This window comes from Coffea eugenioides, chromosome 8 (assembly GCF_003713205.1).
Source record: "Coffea eugenioides isolate CCC68of chromosome 8, Ceug_1.0, whole genome shotgun sequence".
NCBI classification, from domain to species: Eukaryota; Viridiplantae; Streptophyta; class Magnoliopsida; order Gentianales; family Rubiaceae; genus Coffea; species Coffea eugenioides.
In genome coordinates, this window is record NC_040042.1 from 35,219,132 (window position 1) to 35,241,302 (window position 22,171).

The 22,171-nt window shown below is 39.3% G+C and overlaps 1 protein-coding gene across 1 annotated transcript; it reads right to left on the reverse strand.

Moving 5' to 3' along the window:
* Window positions 1-1,744: 1,744 nt before the first annotated feature.
* Window positions 1,745-3,157, reverse strand: LOC113780638. The gene is made up of 6 exons (XM_027326420.1): window positions 3,055-3,157; window positions 2,842-2,932; window positions 2,671-2,770; window positions 2,379-2,582; window positions 2,029-2,130; window positions 1,745-1,891 (listed from the first exon to the last, which is right to left on the reverse strand). The coding sequence occupies exons 1-6, from the start codon at window positions 3,155-3,157 to the stop codon at window positions 1,745-1,747; spliced, it is 747 nt and encodes a 248-aa protein (XP_027182221.1).
* Window positions 3,158-22,171: the final 19,014 nt, after the last annotated feature.

Sequence of the window (22,171 nt, forward strand, 5' to 3'; positions counted from 1 at the left end):
ACATGAATTCAGATAACTACAAAATACACTACAAGAAAAATTATATTTGGAGGCACAACAAAATGATGCAATAGCGAACTTTTAGAGGCACTTAGACTATTGAGGCGCACACATCAAATGTCTACTAAACTACCCATTTGGAAAAGGTTGGAGGCATTTTTTAACGCCATGTTTAATGAATTTGATGCATTCACAATTGCCATGATAGAAATTGCAAATAGGCACACACCAATGTCTGTAAAGATGCACTATAAAGGCACTTTACTTGGTATCATTTTTGTCCTTTTTAGGACACTTGTACCTGTTGCCAAAAGGTAATTGTCTAGGCACAATGAAGTGTATTATATACATTAATGGAGGCAGTTTACAGTGTAGTGTTTACCTATCTTTCAAGGCATTTTCTACCATTGTAAAAGGAATCTCCAAACACTCAAAAAGTGTCACGATATGTGGTTTTACTAGGTGCATTAGTTTCAATGTAGGCATTGGCAAGTGCCTCAATAGATGTCTTTTTTTTTGGTACAATTTTCATCCAAATTTTCTACGCTAATATCCTAATACAATACGCCAAACACATAATATGCAATAGTAAGACAGCCACTATGCCAAAGAATATAAATCTGCTTGAAAGCAAAAAACTAGTGACATCCTAAATAAAGCAAAAAGTTCCACAAATCTGAAGTTAATTCAAAAACTAGCATTAATGCTTCTTTAAACAAAAGGCTGCCATCCAACTCTTGCAATAGAATCCAGCAACATCCTCAAGAACACAAAATATTCCACAAATTTGAAGTTAACTCAAAAACTAGCATTGTTCTCTATACAAAAGGCTGCTGTCCAACTCTTGCTTCCCTAAACAAAAGGCTGCTGTCAATCCTCATGAATCTTCACCTATAAAATTAGTAGATTAAGTAAGAACGCCACTTCATTATCCATCCAACTTACAAATATTTGTTAAGAAAAAAACTTGAACAATCTTGTGTCAAAGTATATCAATTTCAGTGGCCAAGCAATCGGTGCACCAAGTGCATCTTCAATTGTTTGCAATAGCCCGTAAGGCCTAATCAATTGTTCATTGCGTTCCACCACAATTTGTACTAGTATTTCACACCAACATGGTCCTAATGGTTGTCCGCCAACAACTTTAGAAGGATCAATTCCTTGGAGGCGACCAATAGCTAGACATTTTGTTGGATCAAACAAACTGAAAATATCCACCCAATCACCTTCCTACAAGATAATTTGAAGTCATAGAATTGAATTAGGTAGATTTATTTTTAAAAAATTTGGTAGAGTTTCCCTTGCATTATGAGCATTTCTCCAATTTTCAGCAATAAAACTTAATAACCATGACTTTACTAAGTTGAAATTACCATGTTATACTATTCAACATAACCAAACAAAATAGTAGTTTAATGAATCAACAAGTTTCAAACAACAAAAGTGAGTATCCTCATATGGTATAATCACAATAAATTCTTGAAAAAAATCATGAACATACTTGAAGAGAATGAACACCAATAGGTGATTTTGAAACATGATTAGAGGACGTTAAATTTATCGAGCCACCAGTTTTTGAGCCACTACTTTGCTGCTAACACACCATTGCTTTGAGCTCTGCAAGTTCTTTGGCTTGGTCTTTCAGCTGCTGATCTTGCTCAGCAAATTTATCTTCCATCTTAGAAATTGCTGCCTTTTGCTCCATAACGATACGCTGACAAGTGTTGCGACTAGGTACGTTACCCTATTTGTCTGATGGTGTCACACCTAGACCATACATGCGCACACGCCCATTGTTATCTTCCCCAAATACTTGGGCAAATGCATCATTACGACCAACATCATCATTAGAACCAGGGGGAAGTTGGCTAACTTTTTCCTTCAAAGCTTGCTGTATTCAAAATCCAGAAAAAGTTCAATATTACTAAAATCGATTATCTTACATCAATGAAGATAAAATCAGTCTTAAGTTAGTAGACAATTTAAGTCATTTAGAGTACTAATTTCATCAACCAATTAGCAACTTACTAATGTAGCTGTAACGTCATCATTTCCCGGGTTTCCGTTTGAGTCAGTATAACAGTGTTCGAACATGTCAACTCGTGATGGGAGATGACCTAATTTTTTCATCTATAGAAAATGAAGTCTTCATAAGACCACTAGGTGATACAAGAAAAAACTAAATGAAACTAAAAGGTTAAAAAGATTTACCAATTCTTTCGAATTTGAGCATACGATTTCTTCCCTGTCTTATGATTCATTGTTTTCTTAGCCGACTCATCTTATTCTTCTCTCTGGTATTCTGAAATTATAGAAAAATAGTGGAACCTTATAATCTCAACATAGTGGTTGATATTTAATAGTTAAAATAGTTATACATTTGTTTCCTCTAAGCTCCAATAAGCCAGAAGATTTCTCCACTGATCTTTCAAGATCTGCTGATCCCTATTGTTAATTTGACTCTCAATGGATTCATTTGGATTGTAATATTTTGCCTTTAAAGCTGATTTCCAATTTCTCCATTTTTTGCCGATAGATTTCAAAGTCCAGAAATCTGCACTTGGAGGAAGACGAAATTTTTCCTACAATAACACCTCAAATAGCTAGATCCATATTTTTGTCATATAAAGGGTACAGATGTATATTTGCATCGAGAAAAATGTGCATTACCTTCACCAGTACAAGCATGTCTTGCTTCTTATCATTTGTCATTTCACGCCAATCTGTCACATCTAGAGGAGCATACTTTCCATTTCTTGCTATATTGTTCCTAAGAACTCAGTAAATTTGGACTTGTTCTTGCCAACAGGCTGACCATCCTTATCAAATCTAACTTTGTACCGATGACAACTACTAGGTTTACCCCATATTTCTGTCATATATGTTGGCCCTCTAGTTTTTCTTGGTGAATTTTCATCTGCATTTTCTTCATCTATAACCATGAAATATGACCCCGGTGAATTTCATTACCAAAAGAACTAGTAGAACTAAAAGTTTTGAAATTGGATCTCAAGAATGAAAATCAGAACTTAGCATGACTTATTAGAGATGTACCTGTAGAGTTAGGCTCCTCAATGTGAATATGATTTTCAGCTATATCCTCATGTTGATCAACAAGTGTATTTCCAGTAATCTTCTGTCTTTTAGTCCTTGCCATTCCTACAAATGAAAACATTTAACAAATAAAAGAACCAAATGCAAAAAGGATAGCAAAATCTCAAACGAATATGATAATAGCAAGGCTACAACTAGACTGAAAATTTTCATCTACTAACAAATCAATTTTAAAGTGCAAGTAGGTAGGTTAAAACAGAAATTTTAAAATAGACACAACAAGGATAATCTGAATTTGCATCTACAAAATAATGCATGTGAAATTGCAACCATGTTTATAGTTACAACTTTTACAGTTTTAATAGCAGAAACTAAACATTTCAACAATTCAGGCTAGTGGAGTATTTCATCTCCATCATCTTCTCGAACCCATCGAATGTCTTCATTCTCATTGTCCATTTGAGTTACTGAGGTAATTGTGCTCTGCAAATACATCTCAGTATCACATACGGGGTCCATCATAAACTAATTCCTAGGAGATGTAGCAACAACAACACTCCAGCCTTCAGCTAAGGGTCTTCAACATAAAAAACTTGTGAAACTTGGGCTGCTATCACATATGGCTCAGGGTGAGGCTTTACATTCTTGAAGTTGGCCAATGTGAATTCATCCTCATCTTGTTTTAATCTTTTGCCTTTTGATATCCAATCACATTCAAATAAGGTGACAGTTCGGCCTTCAGTGTAATTTAACTCAAGGATATTCGTCAAAATACCATAGTAAGCCATGTCACTTAAAATTGGATTATTATCTTTAGTACTCGAAAAGCTTGATGTTGTTGCATTGTGTGATAGCCCCACTTTCCCCTAAGGCGAACCAAAGGGTTCGGCGGGCCGCTTGCCCAACTCTCGCCGGGACTCAGTCGTTCGCTAAAGTCCTCCAATAGATTACAATATAAATTCCAAATATTACATCAAATTCTCCAATAATTACATGTCATAAGCGAAGCGGAAACAATTCCCAACTATATATAAAATGATTCCAAATCCAAACTGTACAAGATATATGCCATCCAGCCACGTGAATAAGTACTACAATTCTTCCTTTGCCACGAGCCCTGTGGAGGGGAATAAAATAGTTTTGGGGTGAGCTAAAAGCTCAGTGAGTAACCAGTAAAATCAGTAATCAAATATATTTCATAATAATGCATTTCGATGATGTCATGATTCCAAGAACAAATATACGTATTGTTGCTCTCGTGAGCCAGTGAAATCATTGCACTTAAACATCCAACGTTCAAATAGATCAGATAACAGATAAACAGGAATGAGGAGCCATCGTGCTCCAAATAACTAGTAAACAGATAGTGGAGACGTTGGATCTAAGCACACGAATTTCCAAGAACTCATTTGAGCCAAATCATGTTATGGACTCACATGTGCGCACACATGATATGCAATTGAGTAAAAATGCAAGAAAACATTCAAAAGTAACTTTGCAATAGTTTTGGAGATCACTCACCAACCGCGGCTCATAATCCTCATCCATCGTAGACAGTTTCCTCGATCAAGTCCAAGGCCTTCAACTCAAACTCAAAGCCATCAAATGCTTTCATAGATCGGACAGCATTTCCCCTACATTTCCTTACTTTTCCATCCTACAAGCAACACCATTTCATCTCAAATCAATCACATACACATCATAGACTATCAAATACACCTTTCGGCACAATATCCATAACTGAACCTACACTTATCAGATTGAAACGAATCTTATGAAGTTTCGAAGCCAAGGCATAACCCTACATTTCTTATGAAGACCTCCAAAGCCAAATTGTGAGGACCCGTAATTTTCTTAATTTCTAGGTTTTAATTTCTTTTAATTATACGTTTTTCCCACCTTTTCTTTATTCGAAAAATTGTGCAAATAAATTTTATGAGTAAATATAGCTTTTAAATGATTTTTCTAGTATCGGTTAGTTTTTGAGAAATTAAGAACGTATATTGGACGTGGGACCCGCTAGTGCGGAATGTTCGGTAAAATTCGGCCAACTAGATTAAGTTTTGAATACTGGAGTTAATTTACCGGGTGTTAAGAGATAAGTAGAGGTTGCAATTTGGATTGATATGAGAAAGACAAGTTAGGTAGATATTTAATAAAAGGTGACAAGTGTCACCATAAGAGTAAGTCTTGCCATTTGACCACTATTCATGCCTTTACCAAATTAATATCAAAATTGACCAAAAACTCACCATTTGTTTCTCTTCTTGGCCGACTTCTTTCAAGCACAAAGGAAAGAAAACTCTTCACAATTTTGGTCTCCAACCTTGCTCAATCTCCAACTTCAACCGGTTAATTTGTAATTGCTCCATAAAACTCCTCCACTTAGTGATTTTGAGGTGATTGGTGAAGTTATTTGGAAAGTTAAGGTGACCACTAGCTCTCTCTCTCTTGCTTTAAAGGTGAGTTGTGAAGAATCACCCTTCTCCCTTAATTGATGCTTAAATCATGCTTAGTGGTTGTATGAGATGCAAATTTAGGGGTTATTTCTTGATTTGTGGTTGAAATGATGAAGTTTTATTATTTTTGGGGATTTTTCTGTTTTAATATAAGCATGATTGTGTGGCTATCTATGATGATTGGAAATGATGTTTAATGATTCTAGAAGGTGGAAAAAGTGATTAATTGCAACCAATTTCTGGTTTGGAAGACATTTCAGAAAACTAGGGTTCTTGAGGGAGCATTCTGTCCGAATTTTTAGGTCCTAGATAGAGGCCGAATTGGCCTTAGATCAAAACATGAAAGTTGTAGGGAATGACATTTTAGAGGTGCCTAAAAAATTTCAGGTCAATCGGAGTAGTGTATAATGAGATAAGTCGAAATTATTATTGCTGTTCTGGTTTTACCCGAAATTGAGAACTGCGCCTGTAATTGGTTGTGTTGGCTGGAATTGCTTCCTAATTGGTTGTTGAGGCCTTCTGATGAAATTTATCCCTGTTTCTTAGCTTTCATATGGTTTTGGAATTTCTGGATTTGGACTTGGAGAGCCTGAGTTATGATGTTTCCGCTAGAATGCGTTTTGGTGAATCTGTTTTACGTTGTTGATGTAGTATCTTGCATTTTTGATCTGTTTGCACTCAAAACTGGGTTGAGTGACCTTCTGTGATGTTGTATCCCTGTCTTTTAGCTTCGAGATGGTGGGTCTTTCACCCTCATCCGATAATCGTAGTGAAATTTGTGCCATTACCGCAAAATGAGGACAAAAACTATTTTTTTCAGGGCCAAAGCTAGTTACATTTCCGAAATTTCTGGTTTCCTTTAATGTTTGTATATGCTTATTGTGACGCCCCGAAAAAAAAATGAGTTTGAGAACCCGGAAATTTTCTAATTTTCTAGGGTTTTATTTATTTAATGGCTTGTTTTCTGCATTTTCTTTAGTAGGGAAATTTTCTAGATATTTTTAAGGAGCAGATATAGTTTTGGGATGATTTTTCTAGTATCAAATAGGTTTTGAGAAATTAAGAGTATATATCGGACGTGGGACCCACTAGTGCGAAAAGTTCGGAAAATTTCGGCCAATTAGGTTAAATTCCAGATACTGTGTAAAATTTATCGGGTGTTAAGAGATAAGTAGAGTGTGTGAAATGATTGATGTGAGAGAGAAAAGAAAGGATAGGAATGCATTAATGGAGTGCCACGTGTCACTTGGTGATTGGTTTTGACTTAAGAACACTATTCATTTTTTTTGACTTTTGACCAAAATTGGTTAAATATCTAAAAATTTCACAAAAAAATCACCATTTTCTTTCACCTTGTGGCCGGCCCTCTCTCTTGCCAAGAAGGAAGAAAACTTCTTCAATCTTCAAGCTTTCCACTTGCTCAAATCATCCAAATCAATCACACAAACTAGTTTCCACTCCATACAATCTTTCCATTTAGTGTTAGTGGTGAGTTTGGTGAAGTTTTTGGAAGAGCTAAGGTGGTCTACAACTCCTCTTCTCTTGTTTACTAGGTAAGTGATGATTGAACATCCTCTTATATCTAATGATGCTTATTTTGTGCCTAATGGTGGCTTGAGTGATGGAATGTGTGATTTATTTCTTGATTTGAGTTGATTTGGTGAAGTTTTTATATTTTTGAGGAATTTTCAGGTTTAATATGAATGTGATGTTGTGGTTGTTTATGATGGTTGGTAATAAGGGGTTATGACTCTAGTGGATGTGTATGATAGGAAATTGCAACCAATTTTGGGTTTGGATTGAATTGTGAAAAGTTAGGGTTTCATAACCCCCTTTTCTGTCCGGTTTTGGATCATATGGTTAGAGGCAGAATTGGCATTTTCTTAAAACATTAAAGTTGTAGGTATTCATGTTTTTGAGGTGTCTGTAAAATTTCAGGGCAATTGGAGTAGTGTCGAATGAGATATGTCGATTTTACTGTTGCTGTTCTGGGTTGATCAGAATGTGCGAACTGCGCTTGTAATCGTCTGTTTTGACTGGAATTGTTTTGGATTTGGATGTTGGTGTCTTCTGAAGAAATGTAGCTTGATGTCTTAGCTACCGTATTCCTTTGGAATCAATGCATTTGGACCTGTATAGACTGAGTTGGACATATTACAGCATAGTGTGATTTGTAAACCTGCAATTACGGTTCAGGTTTGGTATTCTGCATATTTGACCTAGTTGTGCTAGGATTTGGACTGAGTGGCCTTCTACATTGTTGTATCCTTGTCTTTTAGCTTCGAAACGGTGGGTCTTGCACCTTCATCCGACCATCGTAGTGCCTTTGGTGCCATTACCGTAAAAGGACGTCAAAACTGTTTTTCTGGTTTTGAGCTTAACTTTCATTTCCGGACTTTTCCCTAGCTTGACTGGTACTACTTGGAGCTTGCTGAATGGCTATTGGATGACCTTGTTGTTGTGTGTGTACCTTTGGGTTGAATGAGAAATATAATGAAGCCGTGATGGCTGGAAAAGTTAGCAAATTCAGGGGAAGTGCTGTCCGAACTTTGAAGGGATTTGTTTGCATTGAGTTTGTGATCTAAGACTTGAATTTGAGCAAGGCAATGCTATATGATGGATGGTTTCAGAGCCGTGGAGGTGAGTGACCTCAAACTCTTTCTAAAATTATTTATGAACCGTTTCTTGCATTATTGACTTTTGAACTGTTTCCAAATTTACTCTTGAACCGCTTTCCCGCATTATTTACTTTTGAGCTGTTTTCAAAGTTAATTTTGGAATTGTTTTCTTACATATCATGCGTGCTTGCATATCCGTGTCTTGTTATTATTGATTTTGCTTTCAATGATTGCTAAACGAGTTTTCGAGGCGAGTGTGTACTTTATCGCACTTAGCCTAAGTGATTGTGAAATTTTAATGATTGAGCGATTGAAATGTTAATTGTGCATGAATGTAAGCCTTTTGGGCTGAACTGGCCATTGCCCATTGTTACCGGTCGTCTCGAGCCAGAAGCGGACTCGGTCGGGCGACTAGGAACTTGGGCGAACGTTTCGGTATACTCGAGTATTACCTTGTAGGTTGGTGGTGCCTGGCCAAAAGCCAGGGACGGGGTGAATGAATGAACGAATGAAACCAAATGCAATGAAATGACAGGAGAACGAATGTATCCTTTTCATGAATGTTACTATCGCTTTCCATTGTAAATGTTTCTTGAATTATTGATACTCCATATTGAAATGACATTATTGAAATGAACGATTGTGAAACTGATTTGATAACTGATTTTACTGGTTACTCGCTGAGCTTCTAGCTCACCCCAAAATGTTTTATTCCCCTCCACAGGGCTCAAGGTGAAGGAAGGGCTTGTAGTGTGTATTCGTGGATTATCTCATGTATGGATTGAAATTGGATTTCCTTTTGTGTACTGGTTCATATTGGGATTGTATTGAATGTTTAGAATTGATTGGATGTGTAATAGTTTAGTTTTGGACTTCCTCCTGTATAATAGTTGGTATCAAGGATCAGAGTGGCGCTGTGGAAGCGTGGACGCTTCGCTTTTGATATGTAAAGTTTGGGAACCTTTGATTTATATTTGATATATATATATCTTGAAATTCATTTGAGGACTTTAGTGAACGACTGAGTCCCGGCGAGAGCCGGGCAGGCGGCCCGCCGAACCCTCTGGTTCGCCTTAGGGGGAGGTGGGGTCGTGACAGTTGGTATCAGAGCCATATGCCGACAGTTGGGACTTTAAGTCCTTCGTCTGGAAAAGCCCCGAGCCTCTCGTTCGTGAAGAGTCACGAAGCGAAACTCTCCGTAGGGGATGCCCGCGTGCGGGTGGCAAGCTGATAGGTACCCCGTGATGTGACCCTGAGAACTGTCACTGTTGGTATCAGAGCTTAGGCTTCAGATCTCTGTAGTGTATCCTAGGCTTGAAGTTTAGGATGCCGGACTGTGGGTTTGATTTGACTCTTGAGAGATTTTTGCGGGATGTCTTGACTTGATTGGTACAAGATGGAATGTCGAGGACGACATTCTTTTAAGGAGGGGAGATTGTGACGCCCCGAAAAAAAAATGAGTTTGAGAACCCGGAAATTTTCTAATTTTCTAGGGTTTTATTTATTTAATGGCTTGTTTTCTGCGTTTTCTTTAGTAGGGAAATTTTCTCGATATTTTTAAGGAGCAGATATAGTTTTGGGATGATTTTTCTAGTATCAAATAGGTTTTGAGAAATTAAGAGTATATATCGGACGTGGGACCCACTAGTGCGAAAAGTTCGGAAAATTTCGGCCAATTAGGTTAAATTCCAGATACTGTGTAAAATTTATCGGGTGTTAAGAGATAAGTAGAGTGTGTGAAATGATTGATGTGAGAGAGAAAAGAAAGGATAGGAATGCATTAATGGAGTGCCACGTGTCACTTGGTGATTAGTTTTGACTTAAGAACACTATTCATTTTTTTTGACTTTTGACCAAAATTGGTTAAATATCTAAAAATTTCACAAAAAAATCACCATTTTCTTTCACCTTGTGGCCGGCCCTCTCTCTTGCCAAGAAGGAAGAAAACTTCTTCAATCTTCAAGCTTTCCACTAGCTCAAATCATCCAAATCAATCACACAAACTAGTTTCCACTCCATACAATCTTTCCATTTAGTGTTAGTGGTGAGTTTGGTGAAGTTTTTGGAAGAGCTAAGGTGGTCTACAACTCCTCTTCTCTTGTTTACTAGGTAAGTGATGATTGAACATCCTCTTATATCTAATGATGCTTATTTTGTGCCTAATGGTGGCTTGAGTGATGGAATGTGTGATTTATTTCTTGATTTGAGTTGATTTGGTGAAGTTTTTATATTTTTGAGGAATTTTCTGGTTTAATATGAATGTGATGTTGTGGTTGTTTATGATGGTTGGTAATAAGGGGTTATGACTCTAGTGGATGTGTATGATAGGAAATTGCAACCAATTTTGGGTTTGGATTGAATTGTGAAAAGTTAGGGTTTCATAACCCCCTTTTCTGTCCGGTTTTGGATCATATGGCTAGAGGCAGAATTGGCATTTTCTTAAAACATTAAAGTTGTAGGTATTCATGTTTTGGAGGTGTCTATAAAATTTCAGGGCAATTGGAGTAGTGTCGAATGAGATATGTCGATTTTACTGTTGCTGTTCTGGGTTGATCAGAATGTGCGAACTGCGCTTGTAATCGTCTGTTTTGACTGGAATTGTTTTGGATTTGGATGTTGGTGTCTTCTGATGAAATGTAGCTTGATGTCTTAGCTACCGTATTCCTTTGGAATCAATGCATTTGGACCTGTATAGACTGAGTTGGACTAATTACAGCATAGTGTGATTTGTAAACCTGCAATTACGGTTCAGGTTTGGTATTCTGCATATTTGACCTAGTTGTGCTAGGATTTGGACTGAGTGGCCTTCTACATTGTTGTATCCTTGTCTTTTAGCTTCGAAACGGTGGGTCTTGCACCTTCATCCGACCATCGTAGTGCCTTTGGTGCCATTACCGTAAAAGGACGTCAAAACTGTTTTTCTGGTTTTGAGCTTAACTTTCATTTCCGGACTTTTCCCTAGCTTGACCGGTACTACTTGGAGCTTGCTGAATGGCTATTGGATGACCTTGTTGTTGTGTGTGTACCTTTGGGTTGAATGAGAAATATAATGAAGCCGTGATGGCTGGAAAAGTTAGCAAATTCAGGGGAAGTGCTGTCCGAACTTTGAAGGGATTTGTTTGCATTGAGTTTGTGATCTAAGACTTGAATTTGAGCAAGGCAATGCTATATGATGGATGGTTTCAGAGCTGTGGAGGTGAGTGACCTCAAACTCTTTCTAAAATTATTTATGAACCGTTTCTTGCATTATTGACTTTTGAACTGTTTCCAAATTTACTCTTGAACCGCTTTCCCGCATTATTTACTTTTGAGCTGTTTTCAAAGTTAATTTTGGAATTGTTTTCTTACATATCATGCGTGCTTGCATATCCGTGTCTTGTTATTATTGATTTTGCTTTCAATGATTGCTAAACGAGTTTTCGAGGCGAGTGTGTACTTTATCGCACTTAGCCTAAGTGATTGTGAAATTTTAATGATTGAGCGATTGAAATGTTAATTGTGCATGAATGTAAGCCTTTTGGGCTGAACTGGCCATTGCCCCTTGTTACCGGTCGTCTCGAGCCAGAAGCGGACTCGGTCGGGCGACTAGGAACTTGGGCGAACGTTTCGGTATACTCGAGTATTACCTTGTAGGTTGGTGGTGCCTGGCCAAAAGCCAGGGACGGGGTGAATGAATGAACGAATGAAACCAAATGCAATGAAATGACAGGAGAACGAATGTATCCTTTTCATGAATGTTACTATCGCTTTCCATTGTAAATGTTTCTTGAATTATTGATACTCCATATTGAAATGAAATTATTGAAATGAACGATTGTGAAACTGATTTGATAACTGATTTTACTGGTTACTCGCTGAGCTTCTAGCTCACCCCAAAATGTTTTATTCCCCTCCACAGGGCTCAAGGTGAAGGAAGGGCTTGTAGTGTGTATTCGTGGATTATCTCATGTATGGATTGAAATTGGATTTCCTTTTGTGTACTGGTTCATATTGGGATTGTATTGAATGTTTAGAATTGATTGGATGTGTAATAGTCTAGTTTTGGACTTCCTCCTGTATAATAGTTGGTATCAAGGATCAGAGTGGCGCTGTGGAAGCGTGGACGCTTCGCTTTTGATATGTAAAGTTTGGGAACCTTTGATTTATATTTGATATATATATATCTTGAAATTCATTTGAGGACTTTAGTGAACGACTGAGTCCCGGCGAGAGCCAGGCAGGCGGCCCGCCGAACCCTCTGGTTCGCCTTAGGGGGAGGTGGGGTCGTGACAGTTGGTATCAGAGCCATATGCCGACAGTTGGGACTTTAAGTCCTTCGTCTGGAAAAGCCCCGAGCCTCTCGTTCGTGAAGAGTCACGAAGCGAAAACCTCTCCGTAGGGGATGCCCGCGTGCGGGTGGCAAGCTGATAGTACCCCGTGATGTGACCCTGGAAACTGTCACTGTTGGTAATCAGAGCTTAGGCTTCAGATCTCTGTAGTGTATCCTAGGCTTGAAGTTTAGGATGCCGGACTGTGGGTTTTGATTTGACTCTTGAGAGATTTTTTGCGGGATGTCTTGACTTGATTGGTACAAGATGGAATGTCGAGGACGACATTCTTTTAAGGAGGGGAGATTGTGACGCCCCCGAAAAAAAAATGAGTTTGAGAACCCGGAAATTTTCTAATTTTCTAGGGTTTTATTTATTTAATGGCTTGTTTTCTGCGTTTTCTTTAGTAGGGAAATTTTCTAGATATTTTTAAGGAGCAGATATAGTTTTGGGATGATTTTTCTAGTATCAAATAGGTTTTGAGAAATTAAGAGTATATATCGGACGTGGGACCCACTAGTGCGAAAAGTTCGGAAAATTTCGGCCAATTAGGTTAAATTCCAGATACTGTGTAAAATTTATCGGGTGTTAAGAGATAAGTAGAGTGTGTGAAATGATTGATGTGAGAGAGAAAAGAAAGGATAGGAATGCATTAATGGAGTGCCACGTGTCACTTGGTGATTGGTTTTGACTTAAGAACACTATTCATTTTTTTTGACTTTTGACCAAAATTGGTTAAATATCTAAAAATTTCACAAAAAAATCACCATTTTCTTTCACCTTGTGGCCGGCCCTCTCTCTTGCCAAGAAGGAAGAAAACTTCTTCAATCTTCAAGCTTTCCACTAGCTCAAATCATCCAAATCAATCACACAAACTAGTTTCCACTCCATACAATCTTTCCATTTAGTGTTAGTGGTGAGTTTGGTGAAGTTTTTGGAAGAGCTAAGGTGGTCTACAACTCCTCTTCTCTTGTTTACTAGGTAAGTGATGATTGAACATCCTCTTATATCTAATGATGCTTATTTTGTGCCTAATGGTGGCTTGAGTGATGGAATGTGTGATTTATTTCTTGATTTGAGTTGATTTGGTGAAGTTTTTATATTTTTGAGGAATTTTCTGGTTTAATATGAATGTGATGTTGTGGTTGTTTATGATGGTTGGTAATAAGGGGTTATGACTCTAGTGGATGTGTATGATAGGAAATTGCAACCAATTTTGGGTTTGGATTGAATTGTGAAAAGTTAGGGTTTCATAACCCCCTTTTCTGTCCGGTTTTGGATCATATGGTTAGAGGCAGAATTGGCATTTTCTTAAAACATTAAAGTTGTAGGTATTCATGTTTTTGAGGTGTCTGTAAAATTTCAGGGCAATTGGAGTAGTGTCGAATGAGATATGTCGATTTTACTGTTGCTGTTCTGGGTTGATCAGAATGTGCGAACTGCGCTTGTAATCGTCTGTTTTGACTGGAATTGTTTTGGATTTGGATGTTGGTGTCTTCTGATGAAATGTAGCTTGATGTCTTAGCTACCGTATTCCTTTGGAATCAATGCATTTGGACCTGTATAGACTGAGTTGGACTAATTACAGCATAGTGTGATTTGTAAACCTGCAATTACGGTTCAGGTTTGGTATTCTGCATATTTGACCTAGTTGTGCTAGGATTTGGACTGAGTGGCCTTCTACATTGTTGTATCCTTGTCTTTTAGCTTCGAAACGGTGGGTCTTGCACCTTCATCCGACCATCGTAGTGCCTTTGGTGCCATTACCGTAAAAGGACGTCAAAACTGTTTTTCTGGTTTTGAGCTTAACTTTCATTTCCGGACTTTTCCCTAGCTTGACCGGTACTACTTGGAGCTTGCTGAATGGCTATTGGATGACCTTGTTGTTGTGTGTGTACCTTTGGGTTGAATGAGAAATATAATGAAGCCGTGATGGCTGGAAAAGTTAGCAAATTCAGGGGAAGTGCTGTCCGAACTTTGAAGGGATTTGTTTGCATTGAGTTTGTGATCTAAGACTTGAATTTGAGCAAGGCAATGCTATATGATGGATGGTTTCAGAGCCGTGGAGGTGAGTGACCTCAAACTCTTTCTAAAATTATTTATGAACCGTTTCTTGCATTATTGACTTTTGAACTGTTTCCAAATTTACTCTTGAACCGCTTTCCCGCATTATTTACTTTTGAGCTGTTTTCAAAGTTAATTTTGGAACTGTTTTCTTACATATCATGCGTGCTTGCATATCCGTGTCTTGTTATTATTGATTTTGCTTTCAATGATTGCTAAACGAGTTTTCGAGGCGAGTGTGTACTTTATCGCACTTAGCCTAAGTGATTGTGAAATTTTAATGATTGAGCGATTGAAATGTTAATTGTGCATGAATGTAAGCCTTTTGGGCTGAACTGGCCATTGCCCCTTGTTACCGGTCGTCTCGAGCCAGAAGCGGACTCGGTCGGGCGACTAGGAACTTGGGTGAACGTTTCAGTATACTCGAGTATTACCTTGTAGGTTGGTGGAGCCTGGCCAAAAGCCAGGGACGGGGTGAATGAATGAACGAATGAAACCAAATGCAATGAAATGACAGGAGAACGAATGTATCCTTTTCATGAATGTTACTATCGCTTTCCATTGTAAATGTTTCTTGAATTATTGATACTCCATATTGAAATGACATTATTGAAATGAACGATTGTGAAACTGATTTGATAACTGATTTTACTGGTTACTCGCTGAGCTTCTAGTTCACCCCAAAATATTTTATTCCCCTCCACAGGGCTCAAGGCGAAGGAAGGGCTTGTAGTGTGTATTCGTGGATTATCTCATGTATGGATTGAACTTGGATTTCCTTTTGTGTACTGGTTCATATTGGGATTGTATTGAATGTTTAGAATTGATTGGATGTGTAATAGTTTAGTTTTGGACTTCCTCCTGTATAATAGTTGGTATCAAGGATCAGAGTGGCGCTGTGGAAGCGTGGACGCTTCGCTTTTGATATGTAAAGTTTGGGAACCTTTGATTTATATTTGATATATATATATCTTGAAATTCATTTGAGGACTTTAGTGAACGACTGAGTCCCGGCGAGAGCCGGGCAGGCGGCCCGCCGAACCCTCTGGTTCACCTTAGGGGGAGGTGGGGTCGTGACACTTATGGAACCCTATTGTGATCGTGTTGGCATCAGTTTATGACTTGTAATCGAGTCTTCTTGTGCTTATTGGAATATTCTAGGGCTTGACTTTTATTTCCGGTCATTTTCCTAGCTAACTTTTGTACTTGGATAACCTTGAGCCTATTGAACGGCTGTGGTGACGAATGTATATTGAGTATGACTTTGGGAGTTGATTGAGGAAAGTAATGAAACCGTGATGGCTGGAAAAGTAAGAAATTTAGGGGAAGTGATGTCCAATTTTTCTAGGCCGATTGGTTCCTTTAAGTTTGAATTGGCTTGTGATAGAAATGAAGGGCTTTTGGGTTGTTGAACCTAGGTCTTCATTTACTTTTTGTTCCAAAAATATGTTTTCGTACCTGCATTAGTTTATTTGGCGAGCATACGACTAGTGTCTAGCCTCACATGTGGCATTTTGTTTACTCATTCTGGATGTCGAAACCTTCAATGTTTACTTTGAATTATTTTATGCGGTCTCTTGGCGATTTAAAACCAATCCGAAGTGAAACTTGAGATATCTGTACTGCGTGAGTGTACCACTCCCTCCATTGCTGTTTACTTGATTTCTGCTCTGCAATTCTTGTTAATTTGTTGGACGAGGGTGTACTTTATCGCACTCGTTCTATTGTCTGTTCATATGCCAATTTTGGTGTCAATCTGAATCTGTATCTGTATCTGATATCTGTATCTGTATCTGTATCTGTATCTGTGACCTATGAGCTCAAATCCTGTGGCTAAGTTATTCGAGTCGGGCCGGGAAGGGCCTGGACGATTAGATAACGAACCACGGTAGTCTGTTTTGGGATCTTTGGGTATTGAGACCCTTGATTCCGGTATACTCGAGTATTACCATTTCTGTTTCTGTTGAGGTGAGCGGGCCCGGTAAAGGGGTGTTTGGTGGACGGAATTCGGTGTAAAGTGGGATCTACGGACATGTTGGTTCTATATACGTTGTCGGAGAGTCAACCGGCTTGGATCAAGTACTGCGCTGGAAAGCTGGCTCCTGAGAGCCACCTGTATCCTTCCTATTTGAGTTCTTGTGTTTACCTGTCTTATTTATAGCGAGCAGTGTATGTGGTTTGAATAACGTGAAATACTGATTTCTGCTACATGTTTGGTACCTCATTGGGCGTAAGCTCACCCCCCTCCTCGTTATCTTTATTTTCCTTACAGGAACCTCTTTTGGAAATCATGATTTTGAGAAGCGAGTTGAGCTAGTTAGAAAATCTTTTGTTCTTTTGTACAGCTCCTCGAGAATGAGCAAACCTTAAATGTATTTCGTTTCACTGGTTCCATTTGAATTGTAAACCTAGCGACATGTATATACATGAAAGTGTTTTCCCCATGTTTAAGCTTGGCGGTCTTCAATCGTTTATTTCTTTTGGCGTCCTATCTCGCGTAATATCGGATTTGTGTGATTCGACTCCGGTATTCCTGGGAGAGCTGGGCAGGCGGTCCGCTGAACCCTTTGGTTCGCCTTAGGGTGAGGTGGGGCTGTCACAGTTGGTATCAGAGCCACTTCGCGTGGTCTCTGCGCGGAGTGAGCCTAGGGCCAAGTGGTGTTATGGTCCTGATTTCATGGACATGTCTAAGTGCTCGTTTGAGCGTAAGTTATGAATGGGGCATGTTATAAGTGTAAAAATCTTTATTATGGAACTTGAGGATGACAGATAGGTATGTCGGGTAGGAATCTTTAGTATGGATGATTTACGCTTGGGACCGACCGGCTCGAGTTGTGAATTATCTTAGATGGGATTCTTGCGCCCGGATACGAAAGAGATGAGAGCCTAGGTTAGAAAGGACTTGGGCGAACTAGCAATGTGATTCGATGGAACCTCGCGCAGTCTGTTCGGGTGTTGTTAAGCATGATCAACCTTGATTAAGATATCAATGGTGTTGTTCTCGTAGATTAAGGACGGAGCCCTAGAGGGGAAAAGTTTTTCGTTAGTTATTCTTGTACTTGTGACCTAGTGTGTCTATAGTACTTTTGGATAACCTCGCTATTTTCATGGATTTGTATCTAATTGATTGCTACTGTGTGGCTTGTTTGATACAGTTATGTTATATATGTATACTTTTGATCTGTGCGTACCTTTTGCTACTTGCTTTTGCCTACCTATGTTTAATATTATATTCCCGCTTCGACCCTAGATTTATTAGACCAATGGAAGGCACTCGTAGTGGACGGGGCCGCGGGCGTGGAATTAGGCAACCTATATCTGAGAGGCGCACTGGAGAAACCTCATATGAACCAAACCCTGAACCTAGGGTTGACCCGAATGTCCAAATAGCTGCTGCCATGCAGCAAATGACTGATTTGCTAGCCCAAGTGGTGCACCAACAAGGTCAAAACCCTAACCCCAACCCTGGGAATCCTGGTAATCACATAGAGAGCGAGGATAGAGCCCTTGAGAGATTTCAGAAGTTCTCCCCACCCAAATTTCTTGGAGGCCCTGATCCTGACGTAGCTGAGAAGTGGCTGGAGAAGATGATCGATATTTTCGCTGCCTTACACTATACCGAGGAGAGACAGGTAACATTTGCTGTCTTTCAACTAGAGGGAGCCGCCCGTTCCTGGTGGAATGTCATTCGAATGAAATGGGAAAGAGAACAAACCCCGAGGACGTGGGCGAACTTTATGAGGGAATTTAATGCCAAGTTTTTTCCTCCTCTAATCCAAGAAAAGAAGGAAGATGAATTTATTCGGCTTCGCCAAGGAACTCAGACCGTGGCCGAGTATGAGAGTCAATTCACTCGATTGTCTAAGTTTGCGCCCGAACTGATTGTAACTGAACAAAGACGGATAAGGCGATTCATCCAGGGATTAAATGTTGAAATTCAAAAGGATCTGGCGGTAGCCCAACTTAATGCCTTTAGTGATGCGGTGGAGAAGGCCCAGCGCGTTGAAACTGCAAGGTTACAAGTTAGAAACTTCCAAGCAAGAAAAAGGGGCTTTCCGGGGAGCAGCTCAGAACAAGCGGATAATAGTACAATCCCTAAAGTTCGAAAGGGAAATGGGGAAGTACGGCTACCGGGGGTGACAGGTGGTGTTCCACAGGGGGGATCAGTCTCTGCTACTCGTGGTTCCTGTGGATATTGTGGAGGGCCAAATCATACTGAAACCAATTGCTGGAAGAAAGAAGGAAAATGCTTGCGCTGTGGAAGCGCTGAACATCGGATTGCTAACTGTCCAGCTCGCCTGCGCGAGCGGAGAGGGACTCCGCCATCAACCAAGACTAACTCTCAGCAACCAGCCAAGACCAACCCTGGACAGTCGAAAGGAGAAGGGACTGGAGCGAAAGTACCGGCTCGAGTATATTCCCTGGAGCATCATCAGGTCCCTGACTCGTCTGAGGACGTAGAAGGTACGATCCGTTGGGTACCTTAGATTTGATGGATTCCGTTGATAAGAAAATTTCGAGGACGAAATTTCTTTAAGGGGGAGAGAGTGTGAGGACCCGTAATTTTCTTAATTTCTAGGTTTTAATTTCTTTTAATTATACGTTTTTCCCACCTTTTCTTTATTCGAAAAATTGTGCAAATAAATTTTATGAGTAAATATAGCTTTTAAATGATTTTTTTAGTATCGGTTAGTTTTTGAGAAATTAAGAGCGTATATTGGACGTGGGACCCGCTAGTGCGGAATGTTCGGTAAAATTCGGCCAACTAGATTAAGTTTTGAATACTGGAGTTAATTTACCGGGTGTTAAGAGATAAGTAGAGGTTGCAATTTGGATTGATATGAGAGAGACAAGTTAGGTAGATATTTAATAAAAGGTGACAAGTGTCACCATAAGAGTAAGTCTTGCCATTTGACCACTATTCATGCCTTTACCAAATTAATATCAAAATTGACCAAAAACTCACCATTTGTTTCTCTTCTTGGCCGACTTCTTTCAAGCACAAAGGAAAGAAAACTCTTCACAATTTTGGTCTCCAACCTTGCTCAATCTCCAACTTCAACCGGTTAAATTTGTAATTGCTCCATAAAACTCCTCCACTTAGTGATTTTGAGGTGATTGGTGAAGTTATTTGGAAAGTTAAGGTGACCACTAGCTCTCTCTCTCTTGTTTTAAAGGTGAGTTGTGAAGAACCACCCTCCTCCCTTAATTGATGCTTAAATCATGCTTAGTGGTTGTATGAGATGCAAATTTAGGGGTTATTTCTTGATTTGTGGTTGAAATGATGAAGTTTTATTATTTTTGGGGATTTTTCTGTTTTAATATAAGCATGATTGTGTGGCTATCTATGATGATTGGAAATGATGTTTAATGATTCTAGAAGGTGGAAAAAGTGATTAATTGCAACCAATTTCTGGTTTGGAAGAAATTTCAGAAAACTAGGGTTCTTGAGGGAGCATTCTGTCCGAATTTTTAGGTCCTATATAGAGGCCTAATTGGCCTTAGCTAAAAACATTAAAGTTGTAGGGAATGACATTTTATAGGTGCCTACAAAATTTCAGGTTAATCGGAGTAGTGTAGAATGAGATAAGTCGAAATTATTATTGTTGTTCTGGTTTTACCCGAAATTGAGAACTGCGCCTGTAATTGGTTGTTTTGGCTGGAATTGCTTCCGAATTGGTTGTTGAGGCCTTCTGATGAAATTTATCCCTGTTTCTTAGATTTCAGCTGGTTTTGGAATTTCTAGATTTGGACTTGGAGAGCCTGAGTTATGATGTTTCCGCTAGAATGCGTTTTGGTGAATCTGTTTTACGTTGTTGATGTAGTATCTTGCATTTTTGACCTGCTTGCACTCAAAACTGGGTTGAGTGACCTTCTGTGATGTTGTATCCCTGTCTTTTAGCTTCGATATGGTGGGTCTTGCACCCTCATCCGATAATCGTAGTGAAATTTGTGCCATTACCGTAAAATGAGGACAAAAACTGTTTTTTTCAGGGCCAAAGCTAGTTACATTTCCGAAATTTCTGGTTTCCTTTAATGTTTGTATATGCTTATGGAACCCTATTGTGATCATGTTGGCATCGGTTTATGACTTGTAATCGAGTCTTCTTGTGCTTATTGGAATATTCTAGGGCTTGACTTTTATTTCCGGTCATTTTCCTAGCTAACTTTTGTACTTGGATAACCTTGAGCCTATTGAACGGCTGTGGTGACGAATGTATATTGAGTATGACTTTGGGAGTTGATTGAGGAAAGTAATGAAACCGTGATGGCTGGAAAAGTAAGAAATTTAGGGGAAGTGATGTCCAATTTTTCTAGGCCGATTGGTTCCTTTAAGTTTGAATTGGCTTGTGATAGAAATGAAGGGCTTTTGGGTTGTTGAACCTAGGTCTTCATGTTACCTTTTTGTTCCCAAAAATCATGTTTTGTACCCTTGCATTAGTAATTATTTGGCGAGGCATACGACTAGTAGTCGAGCCTCACATGTGCATTTTGTTTACTCGATTCTGGATGTGAAACCTTCAATTGGTTTACTTTGATTATTTTAGGGTTTCTTGGCGATTAAAGCCAATCCGAAGTGAAAACTTTTGAGGTATCTGTACTTGAACCGGTGAGTGTACCACTCCCCTCCATTGCTGTTTAACTTGATTTCTGCTCTGCAATCTGTTTAATTTGTTTGAGACGAGGGTGTACTTTATCGCACTCGTTCTCTTGTCTGTTCATATGCCAATTTTGGTGTCAATCTGAATCTGTATCTGTATCTGATATCTGTATCTGTATCTGTATCTGTATCTGTGACCTATGAGCTCAAATCCTGTGGCTAAGTTATTCGAGTCGGGCCGGCAAGGGCCTGGACGATTACATAACGAACCACGGTAGTCTGTTTTGGGATCTTTGGGTATTGAGACCCTTGATTCCGGTATACTCGAGTATTACCATTTCTGTTTCTGTTGAGGTGAGCGGGCCCGGTAAAGGGGTGTTTGGTGGACGGAATTTGGTGTAAAGTGGGATCTACGGACGTGTTGGTTCTATATACGTTGACGGAGAGTCAACCGGCTTGGATCAAGTACTGCGCTGGAAAGCTGGCTCCTGAGAGCCACCTGTATCCTTCCTATTTGAGTTCTTGTGTTTACCTGTCTTACTTTATAGCGAGCATGTGTATCTGGTTTGTAGAACGTGAAATACCTGATTTTTCTGCTACATGTTTGGTACCTCATTGGGCGTAAGCTCACCCCCTCCTCATTATCTTTGTTTTCCTTACAGGAACCTCTTTTGGAAATCATGATTTTGAGAAGCGAGTTGAGCTAGTTAGGAAATCTTTTGTTCTTTTGTATAGCTCCTCGAGAATGAGCAAACCCTAAATGTATTTCGTTTCACTGGTTCCATTTGAATTGTAAACCTAGCGACATGTATATATGAAAGCGTTTTCTCCATGTTTAAGCTTGGCGGTCTTCAATCGTTTATTTCTTTTGGGTCCTATCTCGCGTAATATCGGATTTGTGTGATTCGACTCCGTAGTCCTGGCGAGAGCTGGGCAGGCGGTCCGCTGAACCCTTTGGTACGCCTTAGGGTGAGGTGGGGCTGTCACACAAATCATGCATTTTCATGGTCAAAAATGAAAATTTCCACGAAAACAGAAATCTGGGCGCGAAACAGTGTTCATGGACAG

What these genes read in the sequence shown, in the direction of transcription:
- LOC113780638 (XM_027326420.1), bottom strand. Translation starts at nt 3,157, where the DNA reads ATGGCAAGGACTAAAAGACAGAAGATTACTGGAAATACACTTGTTGAT. An exon ending in TGAGGAGCCTAACTCTACAG is followed by an intron (nt 2,933 to 3,054) that starts GTACATCTCTAA and finishes TCATGGTTATAG; the next exon opens with ATGAAGAAAATGCAGATGAA. An exon ending in ACATGCTTGTACTGGTGAAG is followed by an intron (nt 2,583 to 2,670) that starts GTAATGCACATT and finishes GTGTTATTGTAG; the next exon opens with GAAAAATTTCGTCTTCCTCC.